General features: G+C 43.2%; 1 protein-coding gene across 1 annotated transcript in view; it reads right to left on the bottom strand.

Annotated features, from left to right (window-relative positions):
* Positions 1 to 23,372, bottom strand: part of ajap1 (adherens junctions associated protein 1) — a gene marked incomplete at both ends in the record, with an annotated part of 41,150 nt that overhangs the window by 3,021 nt on the left and 14,757 nt on the right. Inside the window, one exon of the mRNA XM_079273307.1 lies at positions 11,868 to 12,631. Within this exon, the coding sequence (XP_079129433.1) occupies positions 11,868 to 12,631 (764 nt within the window). The remainder of the gene's footprint in view (positions 1 to 11,867; positions 12,632 to 23,372) is intronic.

Below are 23,372 nucleotides of genomic sequence, written 5' to 3'. Positions count from 1 at the left end.
GTTGTGTTGGAGCTGGGCAGGGAGCACACGGTGGCTTAAAACCACACTGAGATAAACTGCTGCATAAAGCTGAGGGGAACTGATGATAATTCTCTGTAACCCTTTCCACATTGCACAAAGTCATTTGATCCCTTGTAAATATTCAAATATTGAATAATGCTGCTTTGTCACCCTGCTACATCATATGAAAGCTAATTGATGACAGTATGTCTCTGGTAAAGTCATGCTATGTACTGAAGTAAGTGTGCAGATAATATGTGACGGTGGTAAAAAACGTAGCTCCAGCCAGGACTCATCCACCGGTCACCCACTTAATATTCATGATGCACGGGCTGCTTAAGATCTACTTGCACTTGTCTGCCCCATTATTTAAAAAATCTTTATTAGACAAATTAAAACCCAATTACAGTGCTATCAAAAGGTCGGCAGAGACAATGGTTGACAACTTATTCAGACTGGATACTCAAATATTTTACACACACTGAACGGTCAATAGAGAATAAACTCTCACTTTCACTGATGACTTTTGATTTAAGAAGGATAATAAACCCACCAACCTCTGCATAATCAAACAAAGTCATTCCGCACACTTTAGTGACAGGTATCTGGTTCATTGTATTGTTTTGTGAAGCTGTTTGGACAATCATGTATATTCTTTAAACTATGCATCCTTTGCTGATATGAATGTGATCTCTCACTTTTTGCCAGAGGACAGTAATCCACAAACAAAACTGTGTGGTACATGTCTAAAGTGAGAATTAGTGTGAGCCTATTCAACGCTGCTGTACAGTGTGTGTGTGTGTGGGGGGGGGGGGGGGGGGGTGGTGAGTGATACAGCATGAGGACACAATGACACACTGCAGCAGGTGACGTGCTGCAGGAAATAAAACACCCAAAAAATATAAGCAGTCATGATGAAAATGCCCACGTGTGCCTCATACATCTCACCTCTCCATCAGCCAGCTGCCTCGCTGCTGATCCAAGCCAATTTGTCTTTGGGAAAGGCTCAAAAGGAAGTGCTGCTCGGTCGATTTGGAAAAGCATGCGGCCTCTCCTCTCCTCTGCCTGCCTGCTGCCCGCCAAGCCTCCTCTTGGACAATAAACTTCTGCGGGCAGGGCGGTGCAGAGGGCTGGGCCAGGTCAACCTTAGATTAATGATATCTCCGGCTGGCTCAGGGAAGCCTTACCTTCCCAGCGCAATCAGAGTCCCTCGCCACGGCGAAGGCACATTAAGTTATCTGGCAAGTCATTTGCATTTCCCTCATATCCCCCCGTCTCCCTCTCTGCCCGTCTCCGGCTGACGTCGAGGCTGTTAGGTTGAAAGTGTTCGGTAGTAAATTAACATCTGTCCGAGTTCAGGAATAATAGAGCTCGCCCCTGACCTTGATCAATAGCCGAGCTCTCTACTTGTTCTGTTTCACATTGATGTCGGCGTCAAAGGGAGCACTTCCCAGTCAGGAAATTTCAAATTAAAAGCTGCACTTGGCGAATTTGTTCTGTAATACCACCCCTGATGAGATCACATTGTGGCACTACATAAGGGCGGGCACTGTCCCTACCTCTAATGGACACTCCTCTGCCCACCAAAGGGGAACTTCTGAGTATAATGCAAACTGTCAAGGAGTGCATGCAACCATCGAATGTTATGTCAGTGAACACAACGCACGCATGTTTAGCAGCTCAAACGCGAGCATGCTGTGTGTAGTTCACTCAGTTACATGTTCTCATTGTATTTAAGTCCAACTAGCTCATTAAGAGTTCCTCCAGGCTGCCGTTTGAAGCCAAAACATACGTACACTGTTCCCTCGTACAGCTCTTTAATGAAACACATTAGCCCGACAATGTGAGGTCCAACCCAAACAAACACCAACATGAAGTCCATTATAGCCTCATTTTCAGGACATTACATTTAAAGGTGATTGAGCAGATAATGATATGGCAGTTATTTTATTTCATCCAGGACTGCCAGTTGGAGGGAAGGAGATTTGGCCTGGCCGCTGAAACTCATTGAGCCCTGGCAGTCAGGTTGAAACGTCACCTTTGCTTCAGAGATATACCCGGTTAGGTTTTGTCCGGTCAAATCACTGCCAAACAAAGAGAGGCTGACAGGCAGATAGATGGAGAGAGAAGGAGACAGAAAGAGATACAGAGAGGAGAGGACAGCTAGCTCGTGACCTCGGTGGCAGCAGGATTTGAGCCCCTATCGTTGCTAAGAAATACATTTTATTTATTTTTTTTTGTTGCCTCCATGGCCATGATAGTTTGATGAACACGTCAAAGAAAAGCAAGGCGGGTAGATGAAATGTAGCCCTGCTACCTGCTTCTATTAAATCCCAGCGTAGACACAAATACTCAGTGTGGGGTCAATAAATGTGCCTAGCAGGTAATCTCAATATGTTTTTTTACCATTGTCACATCACATTAGCTCAGTATTTTCAGGCCGAATACATCAAAGATATGTGTATTAATCTTTAGTGATACAATGTTACAATTAATTGACCTTCTTAGCTAATTGTTTTAGTGTTACGACCCTCAACCTTCATGGTTCAGTCTCGCCGCCCTCATCAACTTGGTTTGCAGACACAGTAGGCAGCTCTTTTTAGGGGAAAAGATCCGATAAATCTACTGTGTGCTACCTGGCGTGCATCACACAGCAGATAAAGTTAGCGACTAGAAGCTAAAGGACCATGTATTTCCCTCAGGGGTTGGTGGACACCAAAACAGCGCTATAAGGAGAATGCATATTGGACTTGGAGTCTGCTGGATGCCGACCAGTTTTGCTAACACCTTTGCCACAACGTTATAAGGTGAGAAAAGGGCAATGTTATTTTTACGCCTGAAGCATCGCAGCTTCAGGAGTCAGAGGATTTCACTCAGGATTTAACACATGTATTGAGTTGTGTCCTCCTAAACAAGGGAGTGATTGGCTGATGGTGGTGACGTCAAACTAAAAAAACAACATAACATGTTAGGAGCTGCTCTACTGACACAAGATAATCCCAAGATGCCCGTTCAGTGTGAGGGACACAGAGCTGAGTCTAAACTGTAACTCTTGCTCCTTCAGCAACTCTTATTTCCCTGCAGAATACCTCTGATGCAAATTATATATTCTTTTTTTTTTATTTTCTTATCGTTTATTTGTCACAACCCGGGTGTGTAAAGGCCTTAAGTCATGATAGTGTGACAGTGGGGGGGAATGCCAAATACCAGGACCCTGAAACTCAAGCAGCTAAATGGAATGGAGCCGTCATTCATGTGACATGCCAAGTTGTCATGACAGACTGCATCCTGCAATAAAAAAAAATCAACATATTGAATATCAAATGAATGTACTTGTGCTTATGCTCCAAGTCAAAAAAACACAAATGAGAACATATTGTTACATAACTTTTAGTGACCAAAGACAATTTCAGCCTCTGCATTCATGACCTTGCTGAATTCCTAAATCTGCGATTTACACGCTGAATTATGTGACAGCAGGCAGTTTGTCCTCTGAGTAACAATGCCATCAGGCAATACTGGACAGATGATGAGGAAACGATTTAATTAGTATGCCTGTATGTATGAGTTATTGTCAGTCTTTAGTGTGTGTGTGTGTGTGTGTGTGTGTGTGTGTGTGTGTGTGTGTGTGTGTGTGTGTGTGTGTGTGTGTGTGTGTGTGTGTGTGTGTGTGTGTGTGTGTGTGTGTGTGTGTGAGAGAGTGTTCACTGGACCTTCATTATGTAGCAGTAAGCCCTATCAGACAGGCAGTCATTGCGCCAAGAGCCATTTAGGGCTAATGATGCCTAAACCCACGCAGCACCGGCTTGAAAGCTCCTAAGAAATGTGGAGAAAGGCCCCTCATTTGTAAAACGGATGGCTGTGGCTAACAAAAGTTGAGCCACCTCCCTCCCACACATCAATACAGGCTAATGCGCCAGCGTGACCCGTTTCCGAGATGGCCTCTCCTACAACCCGGCACCTGAGCGCGACAGGCTGGCGGGAAGACTTCCGTCAAAGGTGGCGTGCTGATGGTGAGGAATTGCCAATTAACGTCTGTGTCAAAGTGTCAATCGAGGCTGATTTCCACTGAGTCGCCAAGCAATCTAAAACACTCATTGAAGAAGAGGGTGCAGAGAGAGGGAGAGAGAAACAATTACTCTCTCATGCCTTTTTCTCAAGGTGTCAAAGGCGGCGGCACCGCGTAACTCAGTCAAGCTGGACAGCGAACGTTAGAACGGCCACAAGAAGGAACGGGACCATTGCTTCTATGACTGCGTCCCTCACAGGAGGACGCGCTTGTCTCGCGTGCTTGCCTTTGTTCGGAACACACAGCAGCTCATCCTGTTAGCAACAGACAAATGGAAATGACTGTAATTTCCGGGTGGGTGTGAAATGGCATTGCTACTAAAGTGGCTTCAATCAGTCATCCTGAAATCTGTGTACTGTCATGTTGGAGACGGGAGTTGTTTTTTAGCGAACAAAGCTTTGCTGAAGTGTTGAGCAGGTGAATGGAGTGGGACACACACACCGTGCACCTGCACTGTCTGGCTCCGAGTCCACTTCCAATGCGTGCTCCGTCTTCCTCGCTGTCATGTCTCTGTTCAACAAGTCGTATTCAAATTCTGCCTTGTCCCCCTGGGATTGACAGAAGCTCTCCTGCATCCAAATAGCATCTCAGTCAACATCCTCTTCCTTCAGGCAGATGTGTCGAGCCATGAAGACGGAGAGTGAAGCAGCATCTCTCAGTCTGGCCCCTTCGTCTCCTCTTGGCTCGGTTTTCTGTAAATCAGGCGATGGGGGGGGGGGTTGACTCTGCACGCCTGCACGAGTCCGCATTTAAGTCCAGAATTTAACGCTCGAGAAAAGCAGATTCATTTTGACCCACTTTCTTGGTCAATACAGAGAGTAATGGCAAATTTATTGGATTGCCATGGTAACCGTTGGGAGAAGTGCCTTCTCTCCGTCTCCCTGTGTCTCTCCGCGTTGAAGAGGCTGTATCGTACGCCTCTATGGGTCCACCGCGGGTCACAATGCTGCATTACAATGTTCACTGAGCTCGCCTCTTCAAAAATAGATTCCTGGGACACCTAACATATATTTTACATGTCCTCACTTTGCACTACAGTGGATGTCGACTTACTTATTTACTCTTCATTTAACCCTCCAACCCTCCTTTCACAAACTTGAAAGCGTGATGTGAATTGCTGGATGGATCCATTTATTGTAAACACCTGCTGGCTCTTACACCGGATACCATCTTTTACTGGAGCGATGTTAACGAGTCTGTTTCAGGACGCCACAGGATGTGGGCCTATTCGATTGCCAGCTTGTGGGCCAAGTCCATTATACATAAATCGGCGCTATGACAAAATATGTAGACTGCTGTTGTCCTCCATAGCGCTCTGCTAGTGGCAGCATGGATTGTGCTCAGCACTTTGAAACCTGTTTCCAGCGAACAGAGCGTCAGCTGAGATGCAGCCGTAGAAATCTGATTGGAATTTTCATCATATTTCCTAAAATCAATCTAGATACAATCCGGAAATGGCAAAAACAGGGCTGAACAAGGCTTTAGGAGGTTTTCAAAAATTCTGGCTAATGACAGTCAAAAGTAGGGAAGTGCTTTTCTGAAAATATCTCTCTGTCAACCCTGAAATGAAAAACTGAAATGTGTGTGTGGGCGAGAGAGAGGGAGAGGGAGAGAGAGTGCGTTATTGGTTCCTGTTATTGCCACTTGTTACGGTTCTGTGGATTAATAGCTTTTTATTATTCTGTTTCTGCACCCTATGATGTGTATGGCTCAGATGTGTGACAAACAGTTTACAAGTGGTAATATACAATACTAATTTCTTTTTTTTTGGTACCACATTTGTTTTTCATTTGTTTAAAATGTCTCTACAGTATCGACGAGGAACACATGGTACCTTTTGCTTCCTCCACACAAGCCTGCCTCAGACCGTCTAACGAGACCTAAGTTATCAGCAGTGGCTCTGCTGACTGCAGCTTTAATCATCTCGTAGCCATAATGGAGCTGACAGCTCCATCTGCGTTGAGTAGAGGGGGGTCGCAGTTACTAGCAGCACAGTCACCGGGAACAATCAGCGAGCATCTGGAGGCACCCCAGCTATACCCCCCCCCTCTCTTCTCCTCCTCCTCCTCCTCCTCCTGTATGTCCAGAGCGCTGTGAGAGCAGGATCAGCAGGACGCCTCCGCTAAGCGCTGCATCATCCAGATAAACTCCTGACGGAGTAAGATATGCACGAGAACCACTCTGAGGCTGACAATGCACATTGGTGTCACACGGTCTCAACACAGGAAATCACATGTACGTTTAAGTTATTAACCACCATGGCTGAATTATCATGGCTGCTTTAGTACTCCGGCCCGTGGCCTGCTGGGCTATTTCAACATGGCACAGTGCCTGATTACGGAATTACAGCCACCTTCAGCGAGGCTGCTTCTCCGAATGACAACTAAGTTCTATGTGCTGACACTGTTCATTGGAAAACTGTGCATACTAAAAGTGCAAAAGAAAATCAAACTGTAAATTGCACAGAAAGGCCCTTTTCACTGATTACAAGCCACATCGACGTCTTTGTCCCGGGAAAGGGTGTGAACTTGTTGGATTTTCTGCAACAACAGAAGGTTGTCCCTTTGGTTGTGCTGCACTCTCAATGCCAACAGTGAGTGGGAGTAAACACACAGAGCCTGCAGTCAATAAGTGCAACACAGACGAGCTGTGACGAGTTGTCATGTACTCAGTGTCATTACACAGTTGGTGTCCGACCAAGCCAAACTGGTGGGCAAAATGTCACAGAAGAAAGACTCATGAAACATGGTTTGTGAGGATTTAAAGACCACGGATCATGTCTGCTCCAAACATAGCGTCAGGCATTATAGGTAAATCAAGTGTTCTACAACACAACTGTTGCAGATTTGTTCTCATGTTATACCCCCAAAACTAATTATACTGGCCGACCTTATTCACACTCAACAACAGTCAGAATACTTTACAATCAAGACATATTGCAAATGTTCCTTCTTAGGGGACGGAACGCATCAAATCACAGTAATATTGACGGAAAAATAATGGCTGACTACCAACAACACACAGAGACTGTGTTGGCTCGACTGGCCCTAGCTGGCATCACATACATGGTGATAATAAAACGAGTGAGTGAGTATCTGAGCAAGGTGAAACTCCTCTGCACAGAGACAAAAAGAGGTAATTTAATGAGGAGACTCTGGATGATCCGATTCTGCCTAGTTAGTCCAACGTGTGTGTGTGTGTGTGTGTGTGTGTGTGTGTGTGTGTGTGTGTGTGTGTGTGTGTGTTCGGACTTAATGTGAGAAGACATTTTATTTTAGGAGGCAGGAAACTTTGGCAACTTGTCCGCTGGGCTCTGGCGCTCCCTGCGAGTCTTTTCTGCCTTCATGGTGAGACGGATGCAACAGGCTGTCAGAGATGCATCACCAGTCGATGTATTCATGATTACATTAGACCACAGTCGAGTGAGAAAGTGGAAGATTTAGACTACTGTGCTGCATTTGTATGTGAGAAATCCTTTCCTCCTCTGCTCTCTACGTCCTTCCACAAACAACCACATGCATTCATGTTTGACAGTGATGTGCACACACCCACACACACACAGCGTGAGATGATTACGGTCATGATACTCGCATCACATGCCTTATGTGGCTGAGACAAAGTACACTAATGGCTTGAATTTGTGCTGGTTGCCCACAGTATTCATCAGTCAGAGTGAATTAGTTCATGCAGACCATTTATTGCTGGGCTAGATGTTCCTGCTGTAATCCCACAGTTCCCGAGAGCCTGACTTGCAATGATACATACACATATATGCATCTTCTGAGCTGCAGTGGCCGGAACGTTTATGTGAAATTCATTATGTGTATTATTCTTACCAAAAACATCTATTCTAATTTAGTTGTATAAGGAAACAGAAATAGGTCATATCCAGGTAATGTATTTGCTATTAATAAAAGGAACCCAACATACAGAATAGGCTCCACACTATTCTGAACGGGATAAGTAGATACTAACATGTTTGAGTTCCATAGTATATAAACATAGTAATTGTTGGTTGAAGTTCTGCACATAATAGACATGTTTTTGTGTCACCTGTCATTTCTACAGCAGTGCTTTTAGATTACAATTAGCTGTGACGTCAGGGTGGCTGGGTGCGTTTCTCCCAGAGGTGTTCTCTGAGCTGAGGCCTTTCTGTCTGAGATGCTGGATGACAGAGACAGCTGGACACGGAGCAGCTAGACACGGAGCAGCTAGACACGGAGCAGCTAGACACGGAGCAGCTCCCGTGCACACTGATTCTCTGATTACTGGGATGAATCAAATAGTGAGGAATTGCAACAGTATTTAAAGCGCATGATTTTGACGTTCACCCGTTCACGTGGGGCACAGATCACCTGGTGTTCACGGAGCTGCATGTTTCGCACCCTGCCCCTCTTCTATTTGAACACTCATAATTGGAATGTACGCGCTGTATTTGAACCAGCTTATACATTTTCAGTGTAATACATCTCCATTATCATGACATGGTGTGCATGTGCACCAGCTTAACTCTCAGTCAGCCTTAAAGGTTTCTTTGGATAATATTCAGAGCATCATTATAAAGATATGTTGGAGTAATCTCTACCTGAGCAGAGCATTCGGTCTCGCTCTGTGTGTGTTGTTTACATAGCCGAATCGCAATTAAATGGAAGTTCACTCGCCATAAGAACCAGAGAACCTCTTTCAGCACTGCCGAAGTAGCCCTTTGTCTTAAGCACTGCCATACAATTTGTAATGAAGTCGTTTCACTGAGGCAGCTATTTGATGTTAGGAATTTGCTGTTTAATTAGGACGACTGTGTCAACTCAATTACCCACTAAAGGTATGCAGGTTAAAAGGATGTTAACATAAATATTTGAATATGCATTGAAAATGATCTCCCGAGGTCTAAAATAACATTTCCCTTGCTCTCTCTCTCTTGATATCACAAAAGTAAATTGTAAATGCAACCAAGATGCATTCGAGACCGCATCGCATGATAAAACCGCAATGTAGCCATGTTATTACACTGTGTAGTACAAGGTGAGTACAAGTACATATAGCCATCCTTTAAGCCATACACTGTAATAACTATCCTTCCTTTTAAAAAAACAACATTTCAGATAAAGTAGATAGAGTTTCTCTATATTATATAATAGATATGAGTTGTGTGTGTGTGTGTGTGTGTGTGTGTCCTCTTTCCTCAGTTGTTTGCAAAGACACTTTGCTTAAATTATTCCATAAGGGACAAAGTATTTCTCGATTGGACTGAATACATACCATAATAAATCACAAGAGCAGGAATCCAGTGGAGTTGAATAGTTATGTGAGCTCTGATTATCACCTGATTAACGTCAGTTTAAGACGTTCACTTGAGTTTTTCCTACCTAAGTTTCCATAATCAGACTTACATTGAATGCAATGTATCCACAAACATCTTCAAAGACAAAGCAGGAAAGATAAAAGAGAGTGAAGCACCTCTCCTTCGCTAATAGTTTTGTTTTATCAGCGATCCAATGCTGTGCTGTCGGTGTGGTAATTATGTCTTGCCTTGGGGCCAATATGAGGCAGACGTGGGTTAATGTGTTGTGAAGGGAAAAGGAACGTTTTCTGCAGCATTTAAGCACCGGGCTTTGCTTTGAGAAGACGTTCTTTTGATCTGCTCTGATGAGACACAGCCTGCTTATTGATACAATAATGTGCACCCAGTCTGAGGAACCAGACCTCTCTTTTCCTCATCGGAGTTCCTTCCAGGATAAAATATCAAGCCATCGTCTTGAATCACTCGGCGGTCACGCACTCACCTCCCAATCAAAAGAAAATAAAGGGCTCACAACATCGCTGACAAGGCAATTACATCCTGCCACTTCATTTCACATTCAATATACACACCTCCGTCACCATAGCACAATATGGATTTATACCGCAAACATTAAAACCTACTTTTATGATCATTTGTGTTCCCATTTAAGAATCTGAGTGTTTCTCTTTTTTAACATTAACAGCAATCAGCTTCAATGGTTGCTTGGGGGTTGGATGATTGGACAAATATATGTGTGATTGATGACATCCTTGTTTGTTTGTTTTTTTGCAATATATTTTTATATTTTCATTTAATGGTCTGCCTCCGAAGAGCAAGTATGAGACACTGCTCAGCAGCCAGAGAGAGAGAGAGGCAGCGTGTAAAAACAACATGCAGAGCAAACATATTTTCACTCAGTGATTGTTGGAGCAACATGGTTTGTTGAGTTTTATTTAGTTTCTGTCGAGTTTGAATTAAGAGTGTTTTACAGTGAGATTCAGAAGCTGTACGGTTGTATTTTTCTGTTTAATGAGGAAGATAGTTAATGTGAGTTTATTTCGATTATTTATTTGCTGAGAGAACTTGTGGAACGTAGCAAACTCGAACACAAACATAGCGGCAATTTCCATTTGTTGGGCTGATTTTGAACATATTGCCCAACCCTCGTTCCCATTTAGGACCGTCAAACTCACAGCTTGACGTGACCTATGACCATCCAAACTATAAAGGTTGGTACGGTCATCTCAGTACGGCTCCACAAAATCCCCCAAAAACTCTTCACATTTCTCCAAACAGTATAACTCAAGTGTTTGGACTGAGACAACAGTAAAGTCCTAAAACAACACAGGTGAATTTGCTTCATAATTAAGGCAATGTAGATTTCTTACATTTCTCAGAGCAAGGACTATTTTTCAACAGCAGGACTTCTACTGTACTGTACATTTCCACATTCCGCTGTGCTTTAAGACATTTTTCATTGTAATTGAGTAGGAGGTAGCCAAGGACTTTTGATCACCATTACTGTTAGGTGCCTAATTTTATGACATTCATATTAATGCACCAAATGGGGAAAGGTGCAATTAGCATAGTGCTTGCTTCACAAGTTGTTAAACATGACTTATGTTTTATGGCTACCTGTATGGTCCATTTAAAGCGGCGTGTTCCTCATGGACTTAATGAAATGGTAAATCCAATATGTCTGGCTGGGAGGCTTGTGTGTTCGCTGCACTGGGACTACTATCCATAAAAACCACACGTGGTCATGTACAGTAAGTCAGGCACGATCAGAACAGTGTGGTCAAGGGCATGCTCTGAATGAGGTGCTGTTTTTCCAAGCTACGATATTATATCAGAGATAATTATATCATTAGTCATGTGTGACAGTGAAATGGTAGAAAAGAGTTTGCAATATAATTAGAGAAAACCCCTAACGCAGTGTGCCCTTTAAATAGTATTATTATATTAGTTTGTTCAGGTTTAGTCTTACATATCGACTTGTTCGAATGGTAGGACTCCGTTCATTTGTCCGTTCAACCTTCACAATGGCAAACATTCAGTTGATGCTCTGAACATTCCTGATTCAGTTGCTTTGTCTTGAGTTTGTCACACTGACAAAAGGCCCATTTATAAATGTGGTACAAATTTGACCATTAGATACCTCATCGCATCAACAAATGAGGTCGTATGAACTTTGCAGAGCAGGAGCTTATTTATCTGGATGAAATCCATGGAGTTCATTTGTATGCCATGCAGGTTTCTTATCTGTTTCCAGTAATGAGTTCATGAATTTGTAATTTGTCTCTCGTTAAAGGTGAAGTGAGCTACGGTTTCGTTAAAATGACAACCTGCAGAACAGAACTAAATGGAAATCTTTACAGCATCTGTTCTGTATTGAAGGGTGAGTGTTAAGTGTGACTGAAGCAAAAAAGATGCAACAAAGGCAGCTCAAAGAATGGTTTCATAGTAACCATGGAATTCATGCTAGATGATGAGCCGTGAAGCTGTTTTATGTCTTACCTGGTGTCTCCCCATATGGCTTAGGTTTGACAGTCTCCCCGGAGCCGACAGTGGCCTTGGTGGTGCTTAGCCTCTTGGGCTCTGGTGTGGTCACCACAGTCAACGTCCTTTGGGAGAGCCCGGTTGTAGTGCTAGGGGTTGTGGCCACTGTGGTGGTTGAGACCTTGGTGGACAGCGTTGCGTTGGGATCATGTTTGCCGTTGTCGTCTACGCTATCTGTGCCCGTGGGTCCCCAGTCAATAAATCCAGCCACTGTGGTAGTCCGGCCCTCCTGAGACTTATCATAGCTGTCCCATTTGAGCTGCCTCCTGGCTCTAAGTAACAACCTCACTGCGTCTCCTCTGCTCCCGCCGGACAAAGCTGCCGGAGCCCCCGCTATTACAGCCAAAGGATCACTCGTCTCCATTTGAGAGTATCTCAAGCGGCACTCCTTACACGCCGCTTGTCCTTTATGTGCTGGCTTCCGATGCTTTTGGCCCTTGACCTTTGGCCCTACCCCTGCCCTGTTGTCTTGGGGTGGAGGAGGGATAGGGCTGAGGAGGCGGCGGGCCAACGGGCTCACCGTTCTCCAGTGAAGCTTGTTGGGCGCGTCCCACAGCGGCTGCCAGCGAGGTCGAGAACGAGGCACCGCTTTTGGCGTGAGTTTGACCCCCATGCCCTGACTGAGGGGGCTGCACATGGAGAAGTCCAGGGTGAGGTGGGTCATGGCCAGCAGGATCCACACCCGGTGCCCCACACAGCTGCCTGGCCTCAAAGCAGACGGACTGCAGAGAAGGGAGAAAGTGAAGGAGAGAAGGCATTTTAGATTCATTGTATGTTCACTATATTTTCAAACCATACTAATCGGGTTGTGTCCGTCTCCCACCTTCAAGTTATTGGTCAGTTGTAAAGATTCACATCAGTATTCACCCTCCAGTTTACACTCCCGGGAAAAGTTCTACTCCGCAACTTCTTCAGCGTCGACTCAATTAAGCTTCGATGATAATTAGCTTCGCAGAGCGCCTCTTGAATTGCGGCGTAAAGGTCGGGGCACAAAGTAAACGTTGTACAACATGTGAAAGATTATGGATTTGCACTCTTTGCTCTCAGCAGTTGAAAGCAGTGATGACTTATCCTTGATGTTACAGATTCATATCAATCCGGGGATGATTACGCCGACACACAAGGTCAGGCCTGGTTTAGCTAATCATCATATTCTGCATTATCTCCCTCCGAAACAAAGTCATCTGATTCCCAAAGGGAGATTTCATTATGCAGCGCGATGATCAGGGAGCTAACACGCAAGGCCAGCAGAAGACACAGCGCGACAAGAATATCGCAGAAACCTTTACCTACACAGCTACCGCATTAACGTGTTCAAAACCAGAGTATGTCCAAAAAATGCCCTTTGTTATTGTATGAACCTGACGTCTGTTCATCAACAAGATGGCAAGGTGATGGATTGGCTGGCTGCTCAGGCTGGGACCCTGCAGCGGACTGATTTTCACAGACAACCTTCAGTGGCCCCTGGAACAAAGCTACACATTGATTCCTGAGGGAGAAACCTCATTATGGGCTATCTTTCATCTCTGCTGTCCTTGCCCACGCCGAGGACTCATTTTGGAAGCGTCACAGAGATGATGACGGATGGAAAAGTGTGAATGGGTTCATCGGCTGTCAGAGATGACACAAAGATGTTCGTATAATTGCCGAGTCATGTTCTTGCAGGTCTCTAACTATGGTCCAGCTGTACTGGAGGGACGTTTGACGAGACAAGCTGGACTACTGTTGGGAAGGCAGGAGTTTTACGACTGCGATACAAGTCAGAGGTGATTCTTCTCACGCGCAGACCTACGTCATTGTGTTTGAATGTGAATGTTCGGCAAAGGAGAGACAGTCAGTAAAGATCGCAGTAAACTCTGTGAAATTTCACACCGAGTGATGTGATGTATTATAACTGCTCTGCTATAGATTTAAAATATCATAGGATGTCAATTTTAATAAGAAATTCAATCCGTCCGACCACTTGCATGCCCTGATATCCTGTCAGTGAACTAAGCCTGTTCTTATTCTCTTTGTTTGCACAAAATGTGTAAAAAATTATTTGGATTTGATGTCTGAACAAGAATAGAGGTTATATGTAGTTTGTAAAAATGCAACCGCCTGAGAGTAACGTTGGTTTGTCTCTTCAGGAACATTGTTTAGGATATTCGCTCGGTCTCATTTACATTTATTTAAACAAATTACATGAAAGATCGAATTCATTCAAACTTGATTAATAAAAAAAAAAAGAGAGCCCTAATGTTTTATTCTGCACACAATATTTTTATGTCACTGAGTTTTATGGTTTAGTAAGTAGTTACAAAATACCTTTGACATTTAAGACAAGTCAAAACATGCTGATTCATGCTTTCATCCGTCATTGACGTGCTGCTAATTTTAAATGCAGGTAGTATTGTGCATATTAATAAAAGAACAAAAGGACTTAAGACAATTCAAGTGATGTTGGGTCAACATTTCTATACACACAAGGAGTGATTCTGAACAATGTTATTATTCAGCCCACTTTTTATTTGACTTGTGCAGGACCAGCAAACTCCTAACTGATAAATAATGCAGAATGGCATTTTGATTGAGCCATCAATGGTGACTGATGTGGTCATTAAAGAGCAGAGACAAGGTCAGTGTATTAAGGACAGTTAAAAATATGGGTCGTAACTTGTCGTGTGAGTGTTTTGGCTTTGACCTCAGACTGAGATCCTGGCACCTCACCAATCAACACACTGGAGGAGACTCAAGTTTAACTCTCCGTGCCACATTAATGCAAGATCTGATCAGGGAAGTGGTGTCACTCATCGTACCTAATGTGATCTGAAGCAGGATGAAAAGAAGAGCTGTAAAGCGTGTTTGTTAAAGGATAACTTCGGTATTTTTCAACATGGACAGAAGCTGCTCACGGCCTGCAATGTAATCCTATTGTGGCAGGCTGGCTTCGTCACTTTCGTCCACTTGAATGTTTGCTTTTGCCATGACAGGCTCCAATTGTTATTGTTATTAGTGTCTGGAATTATGGAGAGTCTTGCTCAAGGGGACGTCTCGTTCTGAGACCTCGCGAGGTGAATAGTTGCCGGAAGACAGCGGTGGAAACCTGAGTGCCGGCCGCGCAAAGTTTGTCATGTAGGAGTATAGAAAGAGTAGCTTAGAGGTATCTAAAATATTTCCAATGTCATGGCTGAATATTAAGATGATTTCGACATCAACAACATGACTTCTCCTTGAGCGGGACTTGGGCACAATAACAAACACACTGGATCAAGCGAAAGGCAAGAAACACGTTTTATTCCTCTGTAAGGTCTCTTCCATAATGTTGTCAGACTCTTATAACAACAATCTGAGTGGCAAAAACAAACACTTTTAGTGTACGGAATGGTACATTAACGCTGCTCACTTTCTGTCGCTGCTCATTTCGCAGTTGCTGTTTGCATTATTCCTCAATACTGGACCAATGCCAAAACATGTTGTCCTCATTAGTCATTTAAACAGTTACCCTTTAAGCACCTCGCTTTAACAGCCTGTGGGGTTTAAACATGGACACAACAATGAGGAAGACTTCAGAGCAGCCATGGCAACAAGAGTTAACTGACCAGAGAGAAAACCCATAATAATACAGAATTGAGGTGAATCGGTGGATTGAGACTGGCCCTGTTATTATTGGTTGTTATTATGTTTTAATACTGTTTTCAGGGAATAAATTAACCGTGGTCAGGTCATCCAAATAATGCCCGTTATTTGCTGCAACGTTTCTGGAGCTGTGACGGAGCCGCTGGCTGACTGCCTCGAGACCGGCCCGGCCAGCGCTTGAGCACGCTTCAGTGTGAACAGTCTGCTGATAAAATCTCACTAATTGTTCGTTTAGGAGGCCGTACGCAGTAGATACTGATTGAGTGTGAACAATGCATTACATTTGTATGCCATTTTGAACACAGCCTCTGTGTTATGTTTGTTCATGCAAACATCCCACACCTTAGGTGCAGCACAACTTTGGTCCAATGCCGATTTGCTTCAGATCTCGGCAGGTAGCGGGTGAAAAAAGTTATGTCGTGTGAAATAGACATTAACCGTGATTAAAACGGAAACAGCTGAATGAAAGCCGCAGAGCACTGACGATGAAGTCAAGCTGGGTCCATATTGTTTTATAGGTGTAAAATTGCAATAATTTAAACTCCCAACACAACATTTCGAAAAAGTGAGAGGAGCTTTGATGCTAAAAAATTCAAAATGGTTATTGTCTTTCCCCAACAGTAAGCTGTGATATCAAATATTAATCATGGTAGATTTTACAGCTGCACCGACATCCTCTTCAGTACCACAATCAATCAAGATCCACTGTTGTGAGGAGCCTTCCATTAAAACATGAATAATCTGTCCAGAAATGTTAAAAACTACAATTGCTGGCCAGCACTAATGTATATGTGTATATATATGTGTGTATATATATATACATATACGCTTTCCCATTGGTCTGTTAACCTCATCTGAATAATTCCTGTTCCTTAATATCCTAATTATTTTTATAGCAGTTGTATTGTGTCCCTGCATTGTGTTTAATTATTTGTTAATTAATGAGCATAAACACAGATCGAGGTGATAAATTAACATCACGCCTAAATTACACAGTTAATACAACTCTTCGTAGACCAGATGGTGTAATCGTCATTCAAATGTTTCAGGTACTAATTCCGAGTCAACGTTGTGTCTTTCAGTAATGTATATATTTATGAACGTATGCACACATCAGTTAACTTAATTCTAAAAGTCTAGTTGCAATGAATTATTAGTCATTTCATGTATTAATGTATTTTCCCTGTTGTTGTTCATCTCATACAATGTGCCTACTGACACCCAACCAAAAATACAATGAATTTGACATTGCAGGGTAAACACAGGGGTTAATGGCATTAAGCACGGCCCTGCGGCATTAGGTTGGCCCTGGTGCTGTGCATGCTGGCTCACTGTGACACACTAAATAGAATGGGACCATCGTTGATTTAATGAATTACACCTGTGTTTACCGTGCTACAGTAGGACATGTCCTAATAACTGGCTGTTGTAGGAGGATGTCACGCGCTCAGGTCCCATTGAGCAATCATGTTCGCCAACACGCTGCAGGTTGCAATTCCGAGTGCTCTAACATAACAACGCATTCAATTATCTATGCAAACAACAAATAATGCATTCTGTAATGACTTCACTAATTGTGTAATTTAAGTATTAGGTAGCTAATTAACAGATATTATTGGACTGAAGCACAAAGTAGAGTCAACAGATCGAATCTGTTAGCCTGTTGCTGAGCTAAACTAACAAACGACGTTTACGGTCCGCTTCAGAGTAAAATAGCACAGTGTGTTTTAAGGGGGGGGGGGCTACCTTGTGATTGACAGGTCGGTACCACGTCGTCCCGTCTGGGAGTTGTACGTGTTTTCATCTTACAACTTTAACCCTTTCACAGTGTCTTTTCAGTTCATGAAAGTTAATTAGTTCATTTCTGATGCCTGAAAATGTCTCATTCAGCATTTGGTTGCACTTAGCTCCACCTTCTCCCATCACTTCTGATTCCAAATAAACCAAAATGGCTTCAAAATCATAGTCCACAAACCTGTGAGTGATGTCAGGTTGACTACGTCCACATTTTATATAGTCTATGATGAAAATAAGAGGCTGAACTCTTACTATATTCTTTTTAACAATGTCAGTCTTTTTTCAGAATTGTCATACATAACTGTAAGTAACACCAATTAAATGATTGCTAGCGTTTCTTAAATGAGTTTAAAATGAGCCAGTATCAGGCAGCATTCATTATGGTACACTCAGTAACATGGTAACACATACACCAGTAAAGTACTGTATTGGTGCTTACATGTTCAATGTTGACCAGAAAGAACAGCTTGTGCTGCAGATCAATTGGACTGGAAATAATAATTCCTAAGACATAAAGTTTCATCATGTAAAAGCAACTTTCTAATATTCTTTGACATCCCACATCATGAAAGTATAATTCAGAAGTGTACTGCACAGATGGCTGACAAAGTGCAGCGTTCAGTGTGAACATACCAGATTGCTTTCTGGTGGGAATGTGTGTCTGGTGTCCTATTTTATGAGCACATGCTCCATCATGCCGTCATTACGAACTTCAGAGTATAGTTAAGGGATTTCCTGCCATCTTGTTGAGGCTTAAGTGGAAATTGTGACATCTCCTGATTGTGAGCTCGTGCTGTCCAGCGCCTCACATTTGTATCATCACAAAGCGTAGTGATCGTCCTGCGAGGCACACAGGCAGATGGGTTTTCAGTGAAGAACTGCATTTAGCTGAAAAATTGAACAACTGGTGTGTTGCTAGAGGAGGAGGACACGTCCCTATGCACATGTTTATTGGAAGACTGGGGGAAGTTGAAGTTAATTGTAAGCTACTTTATAGCCGTTATTCGGGCCGTATTCTTTGACCCAACTGGCTGCTTTCAAGTCCTGGATCTCAATATGCTGAGTCCATTCTACAGCCAGACATACGGGGGGTGAAATTACTCTGAAGTTATGGAGAGAACCGTCAATTAGCCTGTCTGTTGGCCTGGAGGAGTCGGGTTTGAAGGTCAGCAAAAGACTTGCTGGAATGATGATTTTATCCAGGACATGACAGACAGCAGATGAAAGAGGCAGCCTGGGCTTCTGCTCACAGACGCACCAGGCATACAAAAAATACGATCTCACACATGCACACACTCCTGGAGCCAACACACAAACATAATAAAGTCACGTTTGCGGTTATCTCTCATTGTTTCTTGTACCTATTGATCCACGGACCAAGATGCCTGCCATATGTTCAACTACACATTTATACATAATTATAGCCAGAACTGAGAGGAACTGTGTGTGTGTGTGTGTGTGATATCTCAACCTCGGCTGTCCTTCATCAACCTGAAGCAATGTAGAGTTTCAACAGCAAGCACGTGATGTGATATTTCGGAGCAATATATTTGGATTATGCTTCTCGGGCCAAATACGAAAATTCCCTGGAGGAGGGTTCACCAGGCTTCACTCTTCTCTCTCCTCTGTGCCAATTTAAGCTGTACTATATTCGGTAAATCTACTTCCAACTTATTCTGCAGCAAATGCCACTGTTAAAGGGGTTAGGATTAGGCCCTGACAGGCACTCCAAATTAAACACATGATCTTCATGCTTGCGGTCTGCCGCGCATATTTAGGGTTTCCCTTTTTTTAAATCAAAATATCATACGACTCAAGCTGATTTCTTCAGCTTACTTGCATTCTAGAGTCAGTCATTAATAAATAACATTCTGCAACTATGTTTACAACATGCCTATGGCCAGAATGCTGTTCAAAAACATACAAAGTAGGATCGAAGCCGTTGCCAGCAGAGTTTAAGCGCACGGCGTCAGTCTCGCTAATGCTGAAACCAAAGAGGATATTTTTTTCCTGTTTCCCTGTCAGTTTCCTCTTCAAAACCCACGCTGCACTGCTGCGCAAACAGGGAAAAACATGAGGCTGAGTAATCCGTTGCACACGGCACTTTATACAATTCACCTGCCCTCGTAAACTGGACACTTCATACAACCAACATAATGCCATCAAAAGACCAAAATGAATGAAGGAATAGACTTTGAAGTCTGTGAAAAACTTTCAGAGGATAATCCTGAATCAAATGCTTGAGCAAAGGCCATTCACACAGAGAGCTATGAAGGTACAGGTTGCTCTGCAGAAGAGGATGTTGTCTACGTCCCACATGTCACATTGTTGTGAAGTGCCCTACTGTGGATTGCTCTGTTTTATGACCGGCCTGTTATGTTTCTCACTCTCTCGTGATCCGTGAATTCGGCCGGAGCACTTTTGAGGGTTCTCGTTTTATCGGCAGCACAATGACTAATGCGCTCCAGATGAAGTAATTACATTTCCCTCCCTCTGCTTCATGTGTAGCATCAGCATAACGGCCTCATGTGCAGATGTTTGTTTTTAATGTATCTCAGTAGGCGGCAACAGGTCGTCCATACGGTGCAGTAGGCTCTGTGCAAAGCGAAGTCACGTGAATGTTACATTTGTGAGATGCAACGCAGATGCCCTACATCACCAAAACTGAAAATACCAAGGAGAGCATGAAACGGTTCAGGGTGTAAAATCAGGTCAGGAGTTACAAATTAGCTGCAGTGAAAACCCCATGACGGCCCATTTATCATGTTACTCTAAGTTCTGTGTTTCTCTTTGTACGAGTACAACTGCACCATCCCTGCAGTAACTCTGATGCATGACTCATATCACGTGTAAGTATGTCAGCAGTGATATCATGCACAGTTAGCTCACCTTTGTGTGTGCATGTGAGTCATAGAGCTATTTACTATGCAGACTGTGGAATCACAGGCAAAGTGGTCGTCTACATTGTAACCCGGTCAATGTTTTGACCTATTTTGGGCTGGTGTTCAGTTCACTGAGTATTGCTCCATAGAAGCCGTTAGGCTACTTTTGATTTTAATACGCTTCATGTATTTTGGGTGAAAGTAGATTGAAGTTGTTGCTGGTACTACGAGTACAACCTTCAACGCTTCATATTGTTCTCGCCCCACCCCCAGCCGAAGTTTACGCAGATTTAATATCTAAATATGAACAGATAAAACAGATGAAACGATTGCAATCTTCTTTTATCTTCAGATGACGTTAATTATACAACTGATGTTTTGAAGAAGTTAACATCTTGCTGATGGTTGTTACTTACAGTAGTTTATTCTTTCAGTAGTGACAGTAGCTCTGTTTCTTCACTAGGTCGTCCTCGTATGTTACATTTGTTGGTAAGTTGAGGGTTAAATGGTGGAACTGCCACAGAATAATGTGTAAATGTTGACAAAACTTTCAAAATCATAAAACTGTGTGAAGTAAAAATGCGCACGCACACCGTTTCACCAGCAGAGTAGAGAAGACACATCTGTTTGACCTGCTGTCTGTGTTGATAGAATAAAACTGAATGCCATGAAACATCATAACTTATTTTGTAATTTTACTTTGTCTGATATCGAGGGCTGTGGGGTTTTTGGCAGGCAGTCGTTTCTTGCAAAAATCCCCAGTCAGCCGCAGCAGAAGTTGACGTTTGGCACCAGTGGGCCAACCGCACAGTTTGGGAAAGGCAGCGAGCACAGATTAAAAAGCTGCAGATCCTTTGCTGGACACAAACACACCGCCACTGGGATCAGTGAGAAGACGTTTAGAAGAAAACTAGAGTGACACTCACCACACGGAGAGCGCAGGCGATGGTGCATTCAGGTGCTCCTCGGATGGTCTCTTTTTCCAGAGTTGGGAAGTCGTTCTTGTGACTCTGGTGTGTTCATTAGCTTGTTGTATTTAACTGTTTAAACAAGATGGTAGCTGTTTTTGAGCTGTTCCGTATTGAAGGGGTGTGAATGTAGCACAAACGCCCTATCTTACAATGTTAATGAAAATGAAACTTACTGTAATGCGTGTACAAACAAACATACAAACCCTGCGGAGGTAATTAAATTAATGTTGACCTAACGTTAGCAGATGTGTTTTCTTGTTCCCGGTACTGCTACCTGAGCATGATATTAATTTGGAGCAGTAAATACAGATCAAATCAGCAGTATCTACACCTAATCGGACAGTATGTGATGTGGAGGGAAAATCTCCTCACGAAGAGAGTGGAGCAGGCAAGCACACGTGGACTGTTAGCTTTACAGTCACACGGCGCTAAAAACGTTACCGAAACTGGTTTACCGTCAAAAAGGATTTAATGCAATTACAATTACAGTTTCAGCATGGTGTACATTAATCTCATGAAATATTAACTATTAACCCACTTTGGAAAAAACTCTTCCCTGATCCAGGAGACACGTCTTTCCCAGGATCCTATCTAACAGAAGAGAAAAACTCTTTCTATATCCCGCCCACATATCCGTTCGCAACTCCTCCCCTCCCGTCTATCTCAATTTCTATTGGCTAACTTCTCTATGCACTTCTGTAAACGCCTGTCTCCACGACTCTCTTTCCCTGAGTTCCTAACACATTCAATGACTGTCAGTTATTGCTTAATCCCTTCTATGATAATGATAATCAGTATAACTGTTAAACTGCTGCAACTTTGGCAGAAGCTTCATGTCTTATTAGCTACTAATCCTACATCACTTTATGTTTATCTTAATTATGCATTCCCAATACACTTATGATTATGACTAATTATGAATTCTTAATTATGAATTATTAAACACTTTTATTATATCTACTAAACACAGTTCTTTGCTCAAATTTCTTACAGTGACCTGTTTTATCCAGTCACCATCACCACTTTATCCCCAAAGAGGAGGAAACTCATCACATACTTGAGGCTTGCAGCATGTCAAGCATGTTGAAAAAGACCAGCAAGGCCCAGCGCTTGATGATTGTGCTCTTCCCCCAGAAAAGATCAAAGTGGTTGAGTGCTGTGTAGGCTATTATGCGCGGCGTTTCTGCAAACCCTGTGCCAGCGGGGCCGAGATAAGCAAAGAAACAAAGGGCAGGATATTGTCTCTGTAAATGAGGCCAACTTTAAAAGCTCTTCTGAAGCCGGTTCAGAAATCCTTCACAGAGCCTCGATGTTTTAGTAATCATAAGAAGTCAAGGTTAGCGAAGAGTGGAAACACAGCAGAGAATACATTAAAGAAGCACTACACATAGGGCTATTAAAAATGTCTCAATGTAGAGCTAGCTTCTTTCCTTAGTGTGTATAAATTATTGTCACGAGAGTGCGAGGGGCTAATGAAGGATCAGCGTCATGTTAGACCCAGTAAAACAAAACCTAATTATTGTGTTCTGCACTATATCTCTGGCCCACTTCCTGTGTCACCATCGCACTGTGATCACTTGTGCAAAGTAGGTCTTAATTAAAACTTCTGGGGAGTTTTGCGGAAGTGAGGCCTCGGCAGATGGGCCTCTCACCTGAGGGAGGTGAAAAGGGGCATGCCTTCTTCAATCCGCTCGCTCTGCGTCCCCACGCTGCCGTCAATGGCAGTTTTATCAGCACGGTCCTCAACAGGCCTGCCACTGAGTACACATCATTTTCAAGCCAACACAGCCATTGAAAAGGTGCCACGTTGAAGGTGACTCCACCGCTGATGAAAAGACGGGCGATATGGCAGACACTGTCTTCCATCAGTGGTTTGAAACCTCTCAGTGGGTTTTTTTCCTCTCCCCTGGGAAAGGTGCTGCTGTTCAGCCTTGTGGCAATAATTCAGTTACAACAAATAACCAGCAGGTTTTTTTTTAGGGTAGCACTGGCAATTGATAGAGCATTTACACGCTGAACTATGGTATCCGTGTCTCTCCCACACACTTCTAAAAATGGCACTTGGAAGAAGAAAAAGAAAATAAAAGAGATCCACTGGGGACAAGGTTCATCAGCTACAGTTCATGGAATTTCAAACTTCAGTGGGTGGTTTTCTCTGGTGGGTCCAAACAGAAACAGCAAGAGGTTAAAATGAG

This window comes from Melanostigma gelatinosum (genome assembly GCF_949748355.1).
Source record: "Melanostigma gelatinosum genome assembly, chromosome: 8".
NCBI classification, from domain to species: Eukaryota; Metazoa; Chordata; class Actinopteri; order Perciformes; family Zoarcidae; genus Melanostigma; species Melanostigma gelatinosum.
This window is presented reverse-complemented; position numbering and strand designations above follow the sequence as displayed.